Genomic DNA, 16959 nt, shown 5'->3' with positions numbered 1-16959 from the left:
TACTTTTTTTTTCTTTTGGTTTCTTCATTGACCAATAGTTCGGTAGCAGGATATTTAATTTCCATATGTTTGTGAATTTTCCAGTTTTCTCATCATTGATGTCTAGTTCATTACCATTGTGGTTAGAAAAGACGTCGAACAGGTTAAGTGCCCCGCCTGTTTTGTCTTCCGGGCGGAAAGTATAGAGTCAGTCACCGGTGACTGACTGGGCGTTTAATGTGTTAATAGGATTTTAATCTCCTTAAATTTGACTGGTTTTCTGGCCTAACATATGGTAGGTCCTGGAAAATTTTTTATGTGCATTTGAGTTAAGTCTCTCTGATTGAACATGTTGTTTAAGTTTGATATTTTCTTACTGATTTTCTCTGTGTGATTTGGCCATTGATGTAGGTGTGGTATTAAAGTCTCCTACTATTATTATCTTGCTTTCTATTTCTCCCTTTGGATCTGTTAATATTTGCTTATATATTTAGGTGTTTCTATGTTGGGTGCATAAATATTTACAAATATTGTATTTGTTGGGTTGACACCTTTATAATTATGTAATGCCCTTCTTTGTCTCTCATTACAGTCTTAATTTTTAAAGTCTATTTTGTCTAACATAGTATAGGTATGTTATATCAAAGGGTCAGGACTCAATCCCTGGCCAAGAGCACACACTGGGTTGCAGGTATCACACACACACACACACCCCGTCGTTTTTGTCTTCCATTTTTCCATCTCTTCACGTTCAGGCTGTATTTTAGATCTGAAATTACTGTCACCGGCATATTCATGGTTCTTGGTTTTTTATGTATTAAGCTATTCTTTTGAATTTAGTCCAGGCGTCTTCAAACTACGGCCTGCGGGCCACATGTGGCCCGCAGAGGAGTCTGATCCAGCCCGCCAGGTTTTTTGGGAAGTGAGCGCAGCCGAGGTGTTACAGTAGGAATTAGTAGTTCATATAGTCCGGCCCTCCAGCTCTCTGAGGGACTGTGATCTGGCCCCCACTTTAAAAAGTTTGAAGACTCCTGATTTAGTCTGTTTACATTTAAAGTAATGTTGATAGGTGTGTGCTTATTGCCATTTATCAATTGTTTTGAGGCTCTTTGTACTTCCTATGTTCGTTTCTTCTCTTGCTCTCCTCTTGGCTGTGGTTTGATGACTTTCTTTGGTGGCATGTTTGGACCCCTTTCTCATCATTTGTGTATCTACTATAGGTTTTGCTTTGTGGTTCACATGAGGCTTACATATAATAATCTATATATGTCTGTTTTAAATTGATAGCTTAAGTTTACATATATTCTAAAGCTCTACATTTTTACTCTCTCCCCACTTATCTTTTGTATCCCTTAATTATTTAAGTGATAGTCATGCTACTATGTATTTGTTTACCTTTGCCTGTGAGGTTTTACTTTCATTAGTTTTCTTCTTACTAATTAGCACCCTTTATTTCAGTTTAAAGAAGTCCCTTTAACTTTTTATAAGGCTGATTTCATCAGGATGAACTCCTTTAGCTTTTGCTTGTCTAGAAAAAACTCTCTCCTTCGAGTCTGAATAACTTTACCAGGTGGAATATTCTTAGTGTTAAGTTTTTTTCTTTCTGCACTTTGAGAGACGTGTTTGCTTATTTTTAACAAAGTTCCTTTTTTATTGAATGTGTTACAAAAGAAGTTTAGTTAAAAGACCGGGGCCCATGACATCACCAGACTCTTCAGAGCCTCCTTTCTTTGCTCCCACTCTCTCCTCCTCAGCTGGGGCAGGTCCACCAGCCCCTCCGTTACAGGTGAGACTCCCAGTGTGGCCCTGGCCAAAGGCTCAGCACTTCCTCCAGCTGCTTTGCTGAGGGCAGTGGCCTCATCCTCCATCACTGGCTCCGCATCGGCATGTGAGAGAAGGGCCATTGTGCAGGCGGCGGCTGGTAGGTGCAGCTCTGAGACGGAGGCCGCGGTGGGTGAGTGCTGAGGGAGCAGAGGTGCTTGTTGCAGGTGAAGTGAGGGCCTCCTCAGCTTTCTTGAAAGGACGAGCACCTTACCGGCAGCTGGGGAAAGAGAGATGTTTGTTATCTTGATTGTATGTTAGTTTTTCAGGTATATCTACGTCAAAGTTCATCAAATTGTGTACTTTATGTGCAGTTAATGACAGGTATACCTCAAGGCTGTTTTTAATTTTTTTTTTAACATATTAATATATTTTTTATTGATTTTTCACAGAGAGGGAGAGGGATAGTTAGAAACATCGATGAGAGAGAATCATCGATCAGCTGCCTCTTGCACAATCTCGTACTGGGGATGTGCCCGCAACCAAGGTACATGCCCTTGACCGGAACCGAACCCGGGACCTTTCAGTCCCCAGGCCGACGCTCTATCCACTGAACCAAACCGGTTTCGGCTGTTTTTAAATTTTTAGTTTGGAGAATAAAAAGTTGTTAGTATGCAAGAACTCAAGAATTACTGTTTTCATGAGACCTTCTTGAGGCAACCAATTGATGTGTCTCCGCTAGAAAATAAGCTTTAAACAAAAGTGACTAGAAAGACATTTATACATGTATACCTCGTTTTATTGCACTCTCTGATGCTGTGCTCTTTACAAATTAAAGGCAAGACTCCGCCAGCCAAAAGATTACAGCTCACTTTATTTTGATACTTTATAGCAGTGATCTGAACCACATCTACAGTATCTCCAAGGCATGCCTACATAAATACACAGTTTATGGTAAAGAACTAAGACTAAATGAGGGTTAGAAGGCAGAGTATGGGATGTATTGGCCATGTGCTCTGCTAAGGCAGATGGAGTACAGCTGTTAAAATGCCGTGGCAGCCCGGCCGGTGTGCATCAGTGGTTAGAGTGTGGGTCCACACACCGAAGGGTTGCATGTTCAGTTCTCAGCCTCGGTTGGGCGCATGTAGGAGGCAACCAATGCTTCTCTCTCACATCGATGTTTCTCTGTCTCTCTTTCATTCTACCCCCCGCTCCCTTCCCTACCTCCTTCCCTCCCTTTTACTCTTTCAAATGGAGAAAATATCCTCTGGTTATTAGGTTTAACAAAAACAACAGTGTGGCCAAAGCCGGTTTGGCTCAGTGGTAGAGCGTCGGTCTGCGGACTGAAAGGTCCCAGGTTCGATTCCGGTCAGGGACATGTACATTGGTTGCGGGCACATCCCCGGTAGGGGGTGTGCAAGAGGCAGCTGGTCGATGTTTCTCTCTCATCGATGTTTCTAGCTCTCGCTCTCTCTCTTCCTCTCTGTAAAAAATCAATAAAATAAAAAAATATATATATATATATTTTTTTTTATTTTTATTTTTATTTATTTATTTTTTTTTAAGTGTGGCACATGAGCAGCTGAAGATCCACATATTTTCATGTTGGTACAATTCACACACACCGCCTCCCCGCCCCCACAAAAAATAAAAAGTGAAAACAGAAGAGCACGGCCAGCATGGCTCAGTGGTTGAGCATTAACCTATGAGTCAGGAAGTCACTGTCCAGTTCCAGGCAGGGCACAGGCCTGGCTTGCAGGCTTGATTCCCCAGTGTGGGCATGCAGGAGGAACCTGATCAATGATTTTCTTATTGATGTTTCTCTCTCCCTTTCCCTTCCTCTCTGAAATCAATAAGGATATATTTAAAAAAGAACTAGAGGAGAATAGGAAGAACATTACAAACACTTTATTAAGGATTTTACTAGTCATAATGGCAATATTCTAAGATAATTATGTGCCAGTGAGCATCCCTAGCACCAGACTGAGGTCTTGGATAGCTTCTCACTAAAGGAACCAGAGCTTGAGGAAATGACAATTACAGGTCTGAAGTAGGAAATGTACAAGATGAGCTTGTACATCTTGTCAGGCCATGTTGAAAAGAAATAAAGTGATATTTGACATACTAGTACTAGGATTATGTCAAAGGAGCCAACTTTTTGAGAGGTCCACAGTGCCAAAGATGGGCAGTATGAGTGTCAAAAATGAGAAGAATTGCAACGAAATGAACTTAACACATATGCTTAAATCCATGAGTTCATACGTTTAAGACAGAATCATATCATCTTTGGAGAAAGTTAAGGAACCAATTCTGAAAGAATCAAGTATATTCTGCCTTTCCTATTGATCTGTACCCCTGCACAACCAAATATTATGAGGGTATTCCATGTGATAAATGACAAATGAATTACAGTGTCACCATTTTGTAATTACAGAATTAGAGAGGCATAACTTATTGACAGGTTCTAACAATAGAGAGACGGTCTGACATCATGTGCCTGCTGCTGAAAGAATACACCACCACATGTTGTCTCGGCAAAGGGGTCAGACCTGAGTCTGGTCCCATCATGGGTCCAGCTGGCAATGTAGGAATTCAGAGGAACATGTTGAACTGAGTGCAACAGCAAAACCCAGCCTGAGAAACTACAGATCAGATGACACTGATGTCTTCAACAGAAAAATTATAAAGGATAAAGGAATCAGAGGAAGCTATAAATTAGGAGATGTAAAAAAACAGTAAAAAAAAACACACACACACACAAAATTTAGCAAGACTAAACTTTAGTGTTTGGATGCACATTTGGTTTACAAAACTAAAACAAAAAGATTATAAGTGAGGATAACGGGTACTTGTGGGGTGAGAGGGACTGTGATTCAAGTAGGACATGATGGCAGGGCTTTCGGGGTAAATTGCAGTCTTATTTCTTAATTTGGTGATGGTTATAAGAGTGCTTATTTACTATGTATGGTTTTCTGAATCTGCCTTCCCTTCATAAGTTTGAAAAATGTTTTGTTTCTTAAATTCTTGAGAGTCCCTAATTCTCACTTTACATGCATATTGCTGAAAAATATATACCCTGATAAGAGTCCTTCAAGGAGAATTATGAGTGGCTAATCTTTAGTTCATCAAAACAGCTGTCCTACATACAGGATTGAGAGTAAATGAGCAGCAGCCGCCGAAACCGGTTTGGCTCAGTGGTACAGCGTCAGTCTGTGGACTGAAAGGTCCCAGGTTCGATTCCGGTCAGGGGCATGTACGTTGGTTGCAGGCACATCCCCGGTAGGGGGTGTGCAAGAGGCAGCTGGTCGATGTTTCTCTCTCATCAACGTTTCTAGCTCTCTATCTCTCTCCCTTCCTCTCTATAAAAAATCAATAAAATATATATATTTAATTAAAAAAAAAAAAAAAACGAGCAGCAGCCTCGGTCTGCCAAAGCAGTGTTCTATTGCCAGGCAGAAGGGCAAAGTCACAAGTCCCTTCCTTACAGATTGGCTGCAATGCCGTCAGCTGGGCCCCTGCTGTCGTGCCTGGAAGCCTCATAGACCAGCCGTCCGGACAGAAGCCCAACTACATCAAGAAATTTGCCTCGGGCGGCTGTGACAACCTCATCAAGCTGTGGAAGTAAGTGGGGTTCGTGGGCTTTTCAAGGGGAGACTTCTTACCTCCTACTCTACCTCCCATGACAGCCACAGCTCACAAAAAACAGGGTCATCTTCCTTTTTCCTCTTGTCCACAGAATACTAGTACTATTTTCAGTGTCAGAGGAAATCCTTTAAAAAACACACACCTTGCTGTTAGCTGAAGCAGTTTCACTCTCTCCCTAATTCCTGATTGCTAGAGCTTGGCCATGAAGAGCAGTGCATTATAGCTGTGAACTGGATAAAACCACAGACTCGAATGAAATCAGGAAGGTGGAATAGCTTCTCAGCCCCCATGGAGCTTACAATGTGGAGAAGGAATGTGATCACATGCCCAATACAGGTGGGGGAAAGGCTCCTTGGCTGCTACCTGATTCTCTTCTAATCTCCCTTTTAGGGAGGAAGAGGATGGTCAGTGGAAGGAGGAACAGAAGTTGGAAGCACACAGTGACTGGGTTCGAGACGTGGCCTGGGCCCCTTCCATTGGTCTGCCCACCAGCACCATCGCCAGCTGTTCCCAGGTGGGCATCCCATGTGGTTTAATCTCCGAGGGAGTCCCATCAGCCCTTACAGTCCTCTAGGGGAGAGTCTCTGAAAGGTAAGGGCAGGGCAGCGAGTACCTTTGGGCCCGTGCGGATCGCAGAGGGTGGAGCAGTCACCACACGGTGAGCTCTGAAGTGGAGCCTCCCCTGCTGCACCGGGTGTGAGCGGAGACTGAAGTGCTCACTACAATCTGAGATTGTCCCAAACAGGGACCTCACCCACCCACTCCCCCGGCAGATCACAAAAGACCAAGGACAAGCCTTTAATTATAGGCTACCAGCACCCCAGGCAAGAATTAAGCCAGGCCTTTTATAAATGTCATTTGTGCCTGTTTTGTTTGGTCCTATTTTTGAGAGGGTTTTTGTTGTGTGTTTTTCTCCCTTCTTATTCTCTGAACTTGGTTTTTAGGCAGCCAGACCCACTCAGTTGAGAAAGTATAGACAGAGGGAACTGAAACAAGCAAGTGACTTTGGAGACATGAAAACTGCCCCCATATCCTGACCCTGTCTTCCCAGGATGGCCGTGTGTTCGTTTGGACCTGTGACGATGCCTCAAGCAATACGTGGTCTCCCAAACTGCTGCACAAATTCAATGACGTCGTGTGGCACGTGAGCTGGTCCATCACAGCCAACATCCTGGCCGTCTCGGGCGGAGATAATAAGGTACCCAGCATTCCATAGCCTGGGGGCAGGGCCCCATTGTCTTTGCCCACTGGAAACTAGTTAATGAGGCCTACATTTTGAGCATGTGTCCTAATTATATCCTTAAATCTACTCCCTTTAAGAGGTAGTATGAAAAAAAAAGGGGGGGGGGGGAATATAAGGATGTTAACTTCTGCATATTTTCTTACCGTTTGAGTTTAATTCCAATTTTCTTAAAAATATTTCTAGCCTGCCAGTGTGGCTTAGTGGTTGAGCATGGATTTATGAACCAGGAAGTCACGGTTCAATTGCCAGTCAGGGCCCATGCCCAGGTCGTGGGCTTGATCCCCAGTGTGGAACGTGCAGGAGGCAGCGATCAATGATTCTCATATCTATGTCATTATCATAGTGATTATTGTGATAGCACAGTGCTTATGTTCAAGTAACCCTTTTTGTACTTAATGGCCCCAAAGCACAAGAGTAGTGATGCTGGCAATTCACATATGCCAAAAACAAGCCATAACCTGCTTCCATTAAATAAAGGGCGAGCATAAGATAGAGACCATATTACATGACTTTTATTATAGTATATTGTTTACAATTATTCTGTTTTTCTCTCTCTCACTGTGCCTCGTTTATAAATTAACTTTGTCATAGGTATATATGTGTGTGTGTAGGGTTCAGTACTACCTTCACGGTTCAGGCATCCACTGGGGGAGTCACGGAACATATCCCTGTGGATGGGGCGTGGGGGCTGTTGTATTGGTTGTGTGTGGTGGTGGTTTCCTTAGGTCCCATAATTCCTGTGGGCTTTCTGTGCTCTTCTTTCTTCTTGTCCTTCTGACTGGATACTTTCAACTGTCCTATCTTTCAGATCATAGTTCTTTCTTGTACAGTGTTGAGGCTGCTTTTGAGTTTTTTTTATGTTTTCTGTTGCTTTGCCAAAATTCGTGTTATTCATGCATTGTTTTAACTAATCTCATTTAGTTGTATATTCTTGTGGTTCACTAAACTTCAAGTATTCTGGATTCTTTATGATAGTTCAAAGCCTCCATTTCTTTAGTATCAGGTACTGGAGCTGGATTAGTTTCCTTGGTGCTGTCGTTTACCGGGTTTCTCGTGCTCCTGGCCCCTGCCCCCTGAGTGAGTGGGCTCCTCCGGGTTCCGGGCTCGCTCTGGCGGAGAGTTCAGTCTGGGTTTGTGGACGTGGCTGTTGGTAATTTCTTTGGACAGATGGGGTCCTCATAGCAAAGATAGACCCCTGGCTGTTAGGATGCGTCTTTGGGTGAGGCAGCTGTCGGAGCTCTGGGGTGGGAGGTGCGGGTGTGCCATTGGCTGAGAACAGCTAGGTATGACTGCTGGCAGGTTTCCTGGTCAGACTCACTGCATGGCCAGGACTGCGTGTTCCACTCAATAGTAGGTGGGGCTGGGAATCAGCCTCCCTGCTTTGGAGTGGGACAATGGGACACACCCAGACTCACTGGGGACCCCAGTCAGGCCAGAGCCTACTGAATGTCTATTCAGGTGAGTCACTTGTTTTGCTCTGGAGACAGGAACAGCCATAGTCTGTGCTTTCTGTTCCGGGGCCACAGAAGCAGGGCTGTGGGAGGGGTCCCTGGTCTGAAGCTGTTTTCAGGAGTAAGTGTAGTTACAAATTAGTTTCTTTCCTGGGCTCAGCAGGAAAGGCAGCTCTAATGTTCTTCATGGCTTTGACTCAAGCCAGTCCCTGCCCCAGTGGATGCCATGGCCGAACAGGGCCACTGGCTCTGCTCTGGAGGTACTCAGCTCTGCCTGCCCCCTTCCTCCCAGCTATGCAGTTGGTGGAACATGTGGATTCGAGGTTTTCTTCCTGGCTCTTCCTGCAGCAGGTAGGGCTGTGACTTATAAAAGTAGGCAAAACTCTTGTTTGGGGACCCGAATTAGGCGATCTGCACTCACCAAGTTCCCTGTCAGTCTGGGCCCGGTTGGATTCTGCAGGTAGGAACTAGGTCTGCGAAGATCTGAGTGCTGGTTGCTGGAAGCCCCTTCTCAGTCGGATTCCCAGTGGTTGACCCACAGGTTCACCTACAATCTCTTGTGGTTCTGGTGTCACCCAGTGCTCTCCTCCCTCTGGAAGAGCCGCACCTGCTGGGGAGATGGTGCAGTTAGCGGGAGCCATCCCTCTTCCCAGCCTGGTCTCTAGTGTGTGTGGGTGGGGGGGGGGGGGGGGGGGGGATTGTCAGCCTCACTCTCTCCCCTATCTTGTCCATGAATAGTTCTTCTTTTAAGGGGGAGTGAAATCATTTGGAACTACTCATGTCATTTCCTTTGTGCAGATTTTTAGTTTTTTTCTGTTTTGATGGGATTTCAGTGAGGAAATCAAGATTAGTCCTCTGTCTACCCACATGGCTGTGAGCCGTGGTTCTTTACAGGAATTCTGGCCCTCATTCAGGGGTCCAGGGAGATGAGAGCAGCAGGAGGGGTGCTGACCTGTGTGCTGGCTTGCAGGTGACCCTGTGGAAGGAGTCCGTCGACGGGCAGTGGGTGTGCATCAGTGATGTCAACAAGGGCCAGGGCTCCGTGTCTGCTTCGGTCACAGAGGGCCAGCAGAATGAGCAGTGACAAGACTGATGGGGCCAGCTCCCCACCTGCCAATTCCTGGACCAGCTGACCGAACGGCGGAAAGGAGGCGCTCCAACAAGATCATTTTCCCAGGAAGAGTTAACACTGCAACAAGATTGATCATCTGCTGATCATCTGCCTTAACATGATTTGATATGGTCTGTAATTTACAAAGCACCCACTATGAGGGGAAACTACAAATGATCTATTATTTAAAAATATTTTTTTGTCCATTTTTATGTACCTTTTGGGTTCAGGCATTATTTGGGAGTTTTTGTTTCCAAAATAATTAAACATGATGTTTATAATTGTCCCTACATTATCCTCCCTAAAAAAGTTCATTTTGACTCTTGTTGGTCAACATGAACCAAGTCCCCGTTGGTCTGCCACAGTATGAACATCTGTGACTCAGTGTATACAGAAGGCACCGTACAAAGGCATGCTAGACGTGGTCTTCAGTGATGGGGACTGGAACCCTGGCTCTGCATGCACATCCCCTTCTGTGGAATGAGACTAATAAAGTCTGCCCTCCAGGATAGTTGTAAGACTCAAAATAGCTAATATGTGGGTGAAACACAAAATGCCATGTAAATGCAGGACAGAACTAACAAAATATCAATGTAGTTAAGAGACTGGCTGGAAGGGAGGGCACCATTCGTTCAGTTTATTGACCCTAACAGTAATAGGAGACCATGGCTCTGGTCTAAATTGATCCTGAGCCAACTACCACCGCTCAGCAGAGGCCCTGGGCCCCTCGCCTGAATCAGCAGTCACAGCAATAGCGACCATTTGCTGAGACCTGTGAGCTGGCGGTACATTTGCTCTTTCACCCATTAAGCAGCACAACAAATATAAGTCTTTACTGAGGAACTGGCACGGGTTGGTACAGCCAGTCCCCTCAGTGCAGTGAGGGGCTCCTGAGCTCTTACCTAGGGGTGGTGAGCACAGTGGTTTGATTTGGCTGCACTTAGACAAAACTCACCTCAGGAGGCTGTGTGCACAGGTAAGTGTGGGTCCCTATTCTTCTCTCATCATTTGTTTTTCTGCAGCAAAACCCCTGTTTTGAAATAAATGTTAGATTGCAATATATAAAATGAGAAGCAAGGATAGTGAGGCCATGGCCCAGCCCACCCAGACTTCCAGTCATTCGGTAAAATCCAAGCCTTTGTAGAACAGTATGAACAGTGCGGGCGATTTTTTGTGTGTGGTTTTTCTTTCCTGTTATTCACATGAGAAAAGAAAGACCCAAGGTGGCACCTTTGCATACTTCTCTCAGTGGACACAGACTACCGTGAATTCTAGTTCGCTCTACATACATGTCTGCCTCCCCTAACTAACTGTGCTCCCAGGGACAAGTCTGGTCTAGGGACTAGTTCCATGTCACACTGGATTGGTAATAGGTCAGTGCGTCCTCCTGGCCATGTGCTCTGTATAGTTTACACGAGTGAGGATCCGTTTAGATAATCTGGAGGGACATAAAATTATCACCAACAGTTTATGTTAGAGTAGTAACAAATTCACCTTTTGGGGGTAAGAAAAATCCCCCAATTTATTACCATAAACTAAGCTAATTAAGTGGAAACACTATGTTAACCTTCCAGGACAGTTGCTACCCAAATGAGATGAATAAAGGGTGATTGAAAAGGTATAAAGGGTGCTGGACAAGACAAAAAGGCAGTAGCAGCCATCGGTTTTCAATCCTTTTACAAAAAAACAAAAGAGCTGGCGTAGCAAAAGGAACCCCCCCTCCCCCCCTGCGACAACATTAAGGAATCTGGAGGCGTAGGGCCACACCATTCATAGCCATAATACCTGTGTGGGATCTACACTGCAGGGGGGAGGGGGGTTCTTATGATCCTTTGAGCCAGGAAGCCCAATAATTACCATCAAATAATTATCCATTCTGAATAGAAAACAGCAAGCCAGTGAACTGTTAAAACTAGAAATTTCACAGGCTTTCGTTTATATGAGTTCTACAGGAGAGGTTTCCACTTCTGCACAAGGATTAACGGCTGTGATTCTCATCACACTGTAAACACTAGTATGTGTGACAACAGGCAGTACTAGGGAGAACAAAAACAAGTGAGGGGAACACAGTTATCCCAGCCCCCTGCCAGGCCAAAGGACAGGAGACAGAATCCAGTGTTCTCACTGAGTTGAGACAGATCAGAGTTCAGGAAAGCCAAGCCACAGTATATGGGGCAGAGACTGAAGGAGAGAGCAAGCTCCTGAGATCTACAGAAGGGGTTCTTAGAATCTTTGAACGATTATTAACCTGCATGTATCAAGGGTGAAACTCTTCATGACTGAAAGCGATAAACAATTCCTGAAAACTCACAGCAGTTCATTTTTCCAATAACCAGAGTCCAAAAACGTCATAAACATAAGACACTGGGTTCTAAAAAAGACATATACCCGAACAGTAAATCTCAGTGAGGTCGAGGAAAGGTTGCTCTGGATCTTAAAGCTTTGAAAGGATCAAACTGACCCCCCAATAATTTCACTTAGCGCCAGATCAAAGCCCAATGCGCTTCAAAGGAAAAACAAAATTTACAGTGTCTAGCAGCCAATCCCAAATTACCAGCATGCAAAGAAGCAGGAAAATATTGTCCATAACCAGAAGGGGGGTGGGGGGGGGACCTGACAGTCACAGAAATGAGGCCATGTAATTAGAGTAGTACCTTAAAACACTATTATAAATATGTTCAAGAATGTAAAGGAAAAAGAACATAAAATGGGAGATTAAAAAATGTTGCCAACAATTTCTGGAAATGAAAAAATCAAAAGTGAAAACAGCCTAAACCGGTTTGGCTCAGTAGATAGAGCGTCGGCCTGCGGACTGAAAGGTCCCGGGTTCGATTCCGGTCAAGGGCATGTACCTTGGTTGCAGGCATATCCCCAGTAGGGGGTGTGCAAGAGGCAGCTGATCAATGTTTCTAACTCTATCCCTCTCTTCCTCTCTGTAAAAAATCAAAATATATTTTAAAAATAAAGTGAAAACATACTGATGGGAGTGAGAGCAGATTAAACACTACAGTGAGAAAGGTAGCACTGAGTCTGAAGAGAGAGCAGTAGAAGCTACAAATAAGTACAGAGAAAAAGGAACTCAAAAGATGAACCACGCAACTGTGGGACAGTATTAAATAACCTAAACTGTATAAATTGGAGTCCCAAGAAGAAAACAAGTTTAAGGGGAGTTGGGGGATAAAAATATTTGAAGATCCTGGCCAGCAGGAATCAGTAGTTGAGCATCAGCCTATATATATAAACCAGCGGGTCATGGGTCGATTCCCAGTCAGGCCACATGCCCGGAATGCAGGCTCAATCGCTAGTGTGGGGTGTGCAGGAGGCAGCCGACCAATAATTCTCATCATTGATGTTTCTCTCTCCCTCTCTGAAATCAAAAACATTTTAAAATATATATATTTAAAGAAAGAAATTTTCAAGTTGGAAAGTTATAACCCTACAGATCCAAGAAAATTGGAGACCCAAGTAGAAGAATCACTAAACACACATACATACCCCATAATAAAATTGCTGAAACTTTAAATTATTCAAGCAGCCAGAGAAAAAGACATTTTACATAAAAGGAACAAGTATAGTTGGCCCTCCATAACTGCAGGTTTTGCATCTGGGGATTTAGCCAACCATAGATCAAAAATGTTCAGGAAAAAAATCAGAAAATTCCAAAAAGCAAAACTTGAATTTGCCATACACCAAATACTATGTTGAATTTACCCACATATCAATGAAAGTGCTACACCACATTAACATTGGATAAAAATCATATCTCAAGAGATGCAGAAAAATATTTGACATGATACAACATCCACTTGTGATTTAAAACCTCTCAAAGGTTATAAATAAATCCACAGCTAGCGTACTCTGGTGGAAAGCGGAAAGCTTCTCCTCCAAGATCACCAGACAAGGGGCTCACTCCACTTATTCAACATAGCAAGCACCGGAAGTCCTAAACAAAGCAGTGAGAAAGAGAAATAAAAGGTGTCCAAGTTGGAAAGGAATAAGTAAAACTGTCACTATCTCTGGAAGATATAACTTTATATATTTTTTTTTAGAAAATCCACCAAAAGAATAGAAATAAATGAATACAGTCAAGTTGCAGGGTATAAAATTAACATATAGAAATCTGTTGTATTTGTATATACTACCAAAGAACTATCTGGCCTGCAGACTGAAGGGTCCCAGGTTCAGTTCTGGTCAAGGGCACATACCCAGGTTACAGGCTTAATCCCCAGTGTGGGGGCATGCAGAAGCAACCAACCAGTGATTCCCATCATTGATATTTCTCCCTTCAGCTCTGAAATCAAACATTTTTTTTTTTTAATTTTAAACTACCATATGACTTGGTCATTTCTTTTCTGGGTATTTATACAAAGAATATGAAAACACATTTAAAAAGCTGCGTGAACCCCTATGTTTATTGCAACTCACAGACAGCTCGAAGCTCCGGTGGCCTGGTGCTGAGATGCTGAGTGTCGGTCCTGGAGAGCGAGTTTGGTGGTGCCACCTGCTGCTTGGAGTGCATGCTGCCGCCATAGTGGTTTGCTGCAAAATAAACACTCACTGCTTTTTGACATTTTCATAAAAATGAAAATCCTCTTCAAATTTCTTTCATTTGGTAAAAACAATAATGTAGATCTTTCATAAAAGTGAAGCAGCATAACATGAACTTTCAAAGAGCAGGAGATATCTGTATTAATATAAGACAAAAAAGACTTCAGAATAAGAAATATCAGGGATAAAGAGAAACAAAAAAAAAGGAACAAGAATTCATCAAGATTACATAACAATTCTAAATGTGTATGCGCCTAAAATAGAGCTTCAAAATATGTGAAACAAAAACTGACAGAACTGAAGAGAAATAACCTACAATTACAGTTGGAGGTCTCAGCACTCCTCTTTCAGTAACAACAAGAAGACCCCCCCAAAATAAGTTTATAAAATACATAAAAATTACAACTAAATTTGACGTAACTCAGTTTGGCATTTAGAGAACATTCTACTCAGTAACACTCAAATGCATTCTTTCCAAGTGCATCTGGAATAATCATCAAAGCTAATTCCTGGACCCTAAAACCTAACATCTAAAAAGAACTGAAATCATACAAACATATTATCTGACTATAATGAAAGTTAATTAGAAATCAATAATATAAATACATTTGGAAAATCTTCAAATATATGGAAATTTAAGCAATACACAAAGATAATTCATAGGCCAAAGGAAAAAATCACAATAAAAAGTTACCTTTCACCCTTAACAGTTTGGCTCAGTGGATAGAACATCTGTCTGTGGGCTCAAGCGTTCCAGGTTCGATTCCGGTCAAGGGCATGTACCTTGGTTGCAGGCACATCCCCAGTAGGGAGTGTGCAGGAGGCAGTTGCTGTTTCTCTCTCATCGATGTTTCTAACTCCCTCTCCCTCTCTGTAAAAAAATCAATATTTTTTTAAAGCTACCTTTAGCCCTCGCAGGGTTTCTCAGTGGTTAGAACACTGGCTCTCAGACTGAAGGGTCACAGTTCTATTCCAGTCAAGGGCACGAACATTCTTTACAAGCTTGATCCTCAGCCAGGGTCGGAGAGTGTGCAGGAGGCAACCAATCAATGTGTCTCACGTCGATGTTTCTCTCTGTCCCCCTCGCTTCCACTCTCTCTAAAAATCAATGGAAAAAATAATCTTGGGTCAGGATTAAAAAAATAAAAATTCCATCCAGCTGGTATCGCTCAATGGTTAAACATCAACCCAGGAACTCAGAAGTCACCAGTTAGAATCCTGGTCAGGGCACTTGTAAGCTTGACCTGCCCATAGCGGGCATGCAGGAGGGAGCCAATTGAATATGTTTCTGTCTGTCTCCCTTCCTCTTTCTCTAAAAATCAGTTTTTTTAAAAAAAATCTGAGTTTGATAGGAATAAAATTTTGGAGGTAGCTAGGATACCAAATGTACTTGGAAAATTAGTAAACAAATAGAAAAAAAAATCCAAGTATTTTGCCTTTCCTGTATAAATTATATTACGGAACAATTTAAAAATCACCATTTGTAATTCCTAATCAATGATGTAGACTAGGGGTGTTGAACTCAATCAGAGAAGGGGCCAAAATCTAAAATCCAGCCTAAATTGCGGGCCGAATGGTTTACTGAATAGTCATAAACTGTCATTGTGATGGAAACGCAGCGGAGTGCAGTGATGACAGCGCGGTGCGGGCCACATTGCAAGGCCTGGCAGGACGGATTTGGCCCGCGGGCCTTGTGTTTGACACATGTGATGTAGACAATTATCAATGGAAGATAAATCCATAAAGTGAAAAGTTAACGGGGAACTTTAAAATGAATAGGATCATTTAACACTTGAATCCATGGGTAAAGCTTATTCTTAAAACATCAGTAAAAGTGGAGCCCCCTGATATTGTATGCTGTAATGGAATTCAGTAATAAGTACGCAACACCAACAATGAAGTATTCTCCCCAAAAGCAAGAGAGTCCTAACGAAACTTCATCTGAAGGTGTAACTACCAGTTTACAGAAAGCAGGGGAGAGGAACAGTGAAGTAATACCACAAGGTAGGGGTCAGCAAAGACCAGAAGGTGGGAAACTGGACAGGACCATAACCTGCTGGTTTTTGTTTAATGAACGGGGTGGGCCCTGCTGGTGTGGCTCAGTTGGTTGAGCACAGTCCTGTGCGCCCGAGAGTCACAGGCTTGATTCGTGGTCGGGGCACTGCTTGATCCCCAATGGGGGGCATGCAGGAAGCAGCCAATCTATGTCTCTCTTCCTTCTCTCCCTCTCTAAAATCAATAAAAATATCTATTTTTAAAAATATAATAAATTACTTGGGCTGAAAGAGAGGAGGAACAGGTAAGGGAGATTGTAGACTAAAAGAGACTTAAGACATACATCAGTCAAATGTGGGTTTTGTTTGGATCCAGACTCAAATAAGACAACTATGTATTTTACCTGTTAAAAACATATACCTAAGTTTTTAAGGCTGAAATTACATGATTACTAGGATTTGCTTTTACATTATTAAAAAAAAAAAAAAAAAAGGGGGGGGGTGGGGGGGCCCGCAAAAACAGCCGAAACCGGTCTGGCTCAGTGGATAGTGTCAGTCTGCGGACTGAAAGGTCCCAGGTTCGATTCAGATCAAGGGCATGGACATTGGTTTCGGGCACATCCCCGGTGCGGTCTCACCACGTGCAGTGGTCTCTAGGCTGAGGCTGCACCAGCAGCTCTGGGGGAGGTGAGGGTGGAGCCGAAGGGCTTTGAGGGAACAGAGCACAGTGAGGAACAGGATGCACAGAGAGGGAATTCTGCCCGGAAGTGGTAGCATGAGGAAAGGGGGGTTGGTGTGAAACAGACTTTTCCAGAATTAGAGACCTGGCCTCACTGAGGGAAGAAGATATGGAAGAGAAAGACGGAAGACACGAAGGAGACTTGTTGGGGCCTAGCCCCACGATGGCAGGAGAACAGGGAAGGCCCAGAGGGAGAGGCTTGGTGTGGACAGCAGGGGATGAAAGGCAAGCATGGCTGCGGCTACGGGAGCTTGAAGAGGGCACCGTGAGCATCTGGAACTTGTCCAGAGCAGCAGCCATAGCCACAGCGGCTGCTGCGGCTACAATGTGGCTAGTCTGACTTGTGTGAGGTACCAATACAATGCACTGGACTTTGAAGATTTAGTAAAAAGAAAGCCAGGGTCCAGCCGGTTTGGCTCAGTGGATAGAGCATCGGCCTGTGGACTAAAGGGCCCTGGTTTCTATTCAGGTTGCAGGCTCAATCCCCA

General features: G+C 43.6%; 1 protein-coding gene and 1 long non-coding RNA gene across 7 annotated transcripts in view; one reads left to right on the top strand and one right to left on the bottom strand.

Moving 5' to 3' along the window:
* SEC13 (SEC13 homolog, nuclear pore and COPII coat complex component) overlaps nt 1-9480 on the top strand; it is a 28734-nt gene extending 19254 nt beyond the window's left edge. For 2 of the 3 annotated variants that reach the window (XM_036431110.2, XM_036431109.2), the window contains 4 exons: nt 5228-5361; nt 5776-5899; nt 6437-6583; nt 9050-9480. In XM_036431110.2, coding sequence (XP_036287003.1) covers nt 5228-5361; nt 5776-5899; nt 6437-6583; nt 9050-9163 — 519 coding nt within the window. In that variant the 3' untranslated portion in view covers nt 9164-9480. Of the gene's footprint in view, nt 1-5227; nt 5362-5775; nt 5900-6329; nt 6584-9049 lie in introns of those variants that run through there. The other variant, XM_036431111.2, reaches the window with a different exon arrangement.
* On the bottom strand, nt 1777-14880 carry LOC118715214. 4 transcript variants are annotated; one of them, XR_004986811.2, is made up of 6 exons: nt 14642-14880; nt 13616-13874; nt 10146-10220; nt 9032-9268; nt 8501-8689; nt 1777-2020 (listed from the first exon to the last, which is right to left on the bottom strand). It is a non-coding gene; the product is annotated as an uncharacterized LOC118715214 (long non-coding RNA). The 4 variants fall into 4 exon arrangements; XR_004986812.2 differs by lacking the exon at nt 1777-2020 and adding an exon at nt 7334-7803; XR_006741106.1 differs by lacking the exon at nt 1777-2020 and having other exon boundaries at nt 7334-8689; nt 14642-14878.
* Between the last annotated feature and the right edge of the window lie 2079 nt (nt 14881-16959).

Source organism: Pipistrellus kuhlii, unplaced genomic scaffold, assembly GCF_014108245.1.
Source record: "Pipistrellus kuhlii isolate mPipKuh1 unplaced genomic scaffold, mPipKuh1.p scaffold_m20_p_11, whole genome shotgun sequence".
Lineage (NCBI taxonomy): Eukaryota > Metazoa > Chordata > Mammalia > Chiroptera > Vespertilionidae > Pipistrellus > Pipistrellus kuhlii.
This window is presented reverse-complemented; position numbering and strand designations above follow the sequence as displayed.